We start from the raw sequence: 5000 nt of genomic DNA, 5'->3' as shown, positions 1-5000 counted from the left end.
GCTGGGGGGACTTCTCTTTCGAGATACTCGGGTGGAAAGGGAAAAGTTGATGAAATGCCAATTCTGGAGGCTTCGCGGTAGAGACAACCGGAGGCGACTTGAAATGGAAAAAGCGAAGCGCGAGTTGGGAAAAAGCAAGTAAACGGCTCTAATAAATTCTTCTCTTGGGGTTACCCTATGGAAACCCACCCCACTTTCTCTCAAACCGCTGAGATGGCTGCAGCCACGACTCCCCATGCAAAACTAACGGGGTGTTTTTGGCAATTTTACAAACTTAGAAGGTTTTTTTTTGGTAATTTCCAAAAAAAATAAGCATGAGCTTTTATTATAAAAATAATAATATTTTAATATAATAGGTTTACCGGAATAGCTTTACCAAATGAGATGCATGCTGACTTGGCTAAGTCAATACTCACATCATTTTTTCTCTTTCCTAATTTTTTTTAAAAAAAATTAGTTTTAATTAATCATCAAAATTCTAAACTGTAGACTATAAACAAAATCCTCGTCTCTAAATTCTAAATCGCAAATTTTTGGAAGCTTTGCAATTTACTATTTATAGTTTAGGGTTTATGGTTTAGAATTTAATATTTAAAATTATGGGTTTAGTGTTTAGTTTTTAGAGTTTTATGGTTTTTGAGTTAAAGATTTTTAGAGTTTTTAGATTTAAGGGTTTTAATCTTTTTTAGTTTTTATAGTTTAGGATTTAATTGTTTTGAATTTAAAATTTTAATAGGGGTATAATTGTAATTTGAATCTAAAATGGGGTTGGCTCCGGGCCGGCCCGGTCCATTCATTCCTTGGTTTGTCTGAGCTCGGGGAAGGAAGGGTTTAGCATTCTAGGGTTTCACACAGAGAGAGAGAGAGAGAGAGAGGGAAAGAGGGAGATGCCGCTATACGATTGCTTGCTGATGATGAAGCAGCCATTGACGAGGGTTGCGATGGAGGATCTGGTGGGGCGTGTGGTGAGGCGGGTCTACCAGCGCAATGGCGTCATCACAGATATCAAGTCCTTTGGCACTGTTAAACTTGGCTATGGGATCAAGAAGCTGGATGGACGCCATTACGAGGTATTTTCTTTGTTTGTCATTCAAATCATTCTTTCACTGTTTGGTTGCATTTGTGAATTTATAAGATTGTGGGTGATGTTGGTGTTTGCTCTCATTGGTAAGATTAATTGCATTTTGTACTGGTGATTTTGATTTTGATGTTTTTTTTAATTTGAGGTGGGATTTATGCCAAGCTGTGTATTTCTTTTGAAAAGGTTTGATTTTTCTCTTCTTGATAGAAGAGAGTTTGAGTGGATTAGGGTGGAAATTGTTTTCCTTTGTAAACAAAACAAATTGTTGATCTTCTGCATTATATCTCCTACTACCAATTTTGCTTGTTTTGTTGCTGGAATGAGCTAAGTTATTGTTTAATAAAATAGATGCAAAAATTTTCCGTGGGACTTGCTAGATACTTAATGGATTCCTCCTGTTTTCTCCGCAAAAAGTTTGCATTTTGACAATTATGTTTATACTTAAGATCATGCTCGTATGTCTACCATAATTATGTCAAATCTTCATCTTCTTCCTCTATTATATGTTTGAATGCCTTTTGTGCGATTGCAATCTCTGGGAACTTTGGAAATTTACAGCTTCTCTATATAATTCATTTTTCTTGTCAATATCTGGTTCTTGCATTATTTTTTGCTTCTGGATCAGTCAAACACTTTTTCTGTCTGTCTCATAGTGTTGAATGTAGAGGTTTATGCACGAAATAGCAGTCAGTCATAAACAGACTAGTGATTCACCTGAGAACTACGTTCTGGGTCAGAATCTTAAAAGGCAATTGTATAAAAGGAAAGATGCAAGAATTCATTTGATCTCTTATAGCTTATTGCTGCAAATTACGTAGTTTAAACTTCAAACTTGATTGAGGATTTGCGCACCAACATTTTATCACATTGGTTGTCTTCTAAAGTACAATTTTTTGATAGAATACTCACATTCAGTCCATAAACATGCAAGTTTTTACTCAGCCTATATTACCATGCGCATGAGCCAGGAACCTCTTCCTCTCTGTGGAGATCTGTTAAAACTGTTGTATCTGTTGGAGGCCTTAGATTTGAAATTGTTAATATCTAATTTCAATTATTTATCTGATGTCCATATCTATCGAGGTTACCTGATGGATTTCAGCTTTCTCTTCTCAACGGTTTTGGTCTTCTCAATGGTTTTGGTGTAAGTTGGAAAATATTGGTGAAGTAATCTATTTATGCCGTGGTATGTGAAGTTTAGATGTAGATGATTAATATACATAGTTGAATACCACATCCAAGTGACTTTCAACAAGAACTCATAAAATAATATGATGAGAATTTCAGGTTTATCCTTCACCCAATAAGATGGCACAGGGGATTGAATCTTATCCATTCTGAATTTGTTGGTAGGAATGACTCACTGTTTAATCTTCTAAAATCGAAATTTCTCTAAAAGGTGACTTGACAAAAGCTTCCAATTTTTAAGATGAAAATGTCTAATTATGAATGAGATTAGATTCTATTTCTAATTGCTTACTTTGTTTCATTCATAGTTATAGTATTCCTCAATCATATTGCATTGTGCAAGTGATTTTAATTACAAAAAAGGTTATAATTGAAGGTTCTTCACTTCAAATCAATCAAAACAATCTGCTGTCTTGGATTCTGTTTAATTTCTAGGCAGAGCTTATTGGTTTTTATTATGGTTGTTATTCCCATTTTTATTTTAGTAAGTGAAGTATTTAGTTAGTTAAATCTGAATAAAGCGATGTTTTATTGGACGGAAATAAACTATCTAAATAAATCAGGATAACCGTATTTTTAAGATTCTGGAACTTGATTAAATCAAGATAGTAAATATATGGCAAAAGATTATGCTTGCAGTTTTGCCTTCTCTTTCTATCTGAACAAACTTCTTTTTCCATTCAGTGTGAGCTCTCAATCATACCAACCATTGGAATCTTTCCATTTTTCATAAGTTTATTGACAGGCCTGCTTGAATTTGTTTGGTTCTCCAGGGCCAACTCATGCAGATGACCTTTATGGTTCCTCCTGCCTTTCCCAAGGAACTTCATTATCTTAACAAGGAAGACCAGTTGTTGCGCTGGCTCGTGGTGAAACACAGGAACACAGGATATGGATTAGAGTTCGTCAATGAATACGACGGAAAGGATGAGATAAGTCTGTTCCGGACAGGTGGTTTATACAGCAGGAAAGATGATGATGAGGACGATGAAGATGATGATGATGATGATGAAGACAACAATGAAGGTGATGAAGGAAATAACTAAAATGGACTAAGTATGTTGGGTATTTACCATTTTGTTAATATAAATCCTTTGATCGTCTCAAGCTGACACAGTGTTCTGTAGCACCTCAGTTTGAAAATTTATTTCTGATGGCTCTGTTTTGTTATTCAGATAATTACACATGCCAAACAAACCAACAATACTATACGCTTTTATTTTTTTTTCGTCAATTGAAATGTTAGCATGTTATTAGATGCCGTATTTACTTGATTGCATTGGATGATAAAATCTTTAATTTCATAAAAGTAAATTTTAATATTGATCAAACTCAGATATAACTACAAAATTAACCCAAGTTTTTTTTTTTATGAAATGTTCTTTTATTCTTAAAATAATAATAATATTATATAAAAAATAAAATAAAAATAAAATGTAATTAATATTTTGATAAAGGGCTCAAAGTAAATTTCGGCGCTTCAAAATCCCGCCTTTGTCGCTCGCCGCCGGTTTGTCGCCGTTGTCCGGCTCTGTTCGCCGACCATTCTTGCCTAGCTCGAGCCGTGCCGAGTCCGATCCAGCCTGGCTCATGCGCAGGTCATCTCTCTCCCCGGAAGACCGCCTCCGCTCCTTCCTCGCCGCCGGAAAGCTCGACGACGCTGTTGCCTTCCTACTTTCCCGCACCTCCCACCCAATCCCCAACCCCCCTTTCCATCTCTTCCTTCAATCTTGTCCTCTCCTCCCTCATCCGCGCTCGCCGCTTCTCCTCCGCCCTCTCCCTCTACTGCTCCATGCGCCGCTACGGCGTTCCCCCTGACCTTGTTACCCTCAACATCCTTGTCAACTGTCACGTTGAATGCGGGCGCACTGATCTTGCCCTCAAGGTGTTCGACGAAATTCCCTACTGGTCTTTCTCTCCCAATGTGATCTCTTGCAACACTTTGATCAAAGGGTTTTATAGAGATGGAAGAATAGAGGATGCTCTTAGAGTTTTGTGTGGAATGAGGCTCAATGGACCATCCCCTGATAGCCGAACTTACTCCATATTGATTGATCATGTTTGTCAGCATTCAAATGCGAGTATGGGATTGTGTTTGATTCAAGAAATGCTTTGGATTGGATTGGTGCCGAGTGCCGTGGCTTATAATTGTGTTCTTGCTGGACTTCGTAGGGAGAGTAGATGAAAACGGTGTTGATGTTTTATGCAAGAATGGTGAAGTTGGGGATTGATGCGAATGTGGTTTCCTACACTGGTTTCATTTGTATGTTGTGTGAGGAGAAGAGGATTGATCAGGCAAAGTTGATATTTTGTGAGATGCAACAGAAAGGATTGTCTCCAAATGTTGTAACTTTTACGGCTTAGATTCATGGATTCGCTTCTGCTGGAACATTTGAAGAAACTATTGATATGGTCCAAGAGATGGTACATTGTGGTCTTAGGCCGAATGTAGTAACATACACTGGTTTCATGGGAGTGCTCTGTCAACAAGGAATGGTGGAAAAGGTATTGCGGTTGTTTGATGTGATGAAAGGACAAGGATTAGAACCAAATGAGTTCACATACACAACCCTGATTGATGGGTTATGCAGAGAAGGAAGGATGGAGGAAGCAATTGTTGCACAAGATGTGAGTATACCTGACCCCATCAGCAGGAATGTTGCAACAGCAAGGAGGAGCTCTCGTCATAATCAAGGAAAGGGACCCAATAGATTCGAAGACTATGTGATGA

General features: G+C 37.6%; 2 protein-coding genes across 2 annotated transcripts; both read left to right on the top strand.

Annotated features, from left to right (window-relative positions):
• Positions 1–811: 811 nt before the first annotated feature.
• LOC120280191 lies at positions 812–3534 on the top strand. Its single transcript, XM_039286955.1, has 2 exons — positions 812–1070; positions 3043–3534. Exons 1-2 carry the CDS (start codon positions 888–890, stop codon positions 3313–3315), a joined length of 456 nt encoding a protein of 151 aa, XP_039142889.1. The 5' UTR covers positions 812–887; the 3' UTR covers positions 3316–3534.
• Positions 3328–4454, top strand: LOC120281074 (pentatricopeptide repeat-containing protein At1g62914, mitochondrial-like). Its single transcript, XM_039288008.1, has 2 exons — positions 3328–3334; positions 3727–4454. The coding sequence occupies exons 1-2, from the start codon at positions 3328–3330 to the stop codon at positions 4452–4454; spliced, it is 735 nt and encodes a 244-aa protein (XP_039143942.1).
• Positions 4455–5000: the final 546 nt, after the last annotated feature.

Source organism: Dioscorea cayenensis, chromosome 17 (genome assembly GCF_009730915.1).
Source record: "Dioscorea cayenensis subsp. rotundata cultivar TDr96_F1 chromosome 17, TDr96_F1_v2_PseudoChromosome.rev07_lg8_w22 25.fasta, whole genome shotgun sequence".
In the NCBI taxonomy this organism is placed as follows: Eukaryota; Viridiplantae; Streptophyta; class Magnoliopsida; order Dioscoreales; family Dioscoreaceae; genus Dioscorea; species Dioscorea cayenensis.
This window is presented reverse-complemented; position numbering and strand designations above follow the sequence as displayed.

Coding starts and splice junctions, on each gene's coding strand:
- LOC120280191 (XM_039286955.1), top strand. CDS start 888: ATGCCGCTATACGATTGCTTGCTGATGATGAAGCAGCCATTGACGAGG. Junction 1,071..3,042: donor TGGATGGACGCCATTACGAG/GTATTTTCTTTG, acceptor TTGGTTCTCCAG/GGCCAACTCATGCAGATGAC.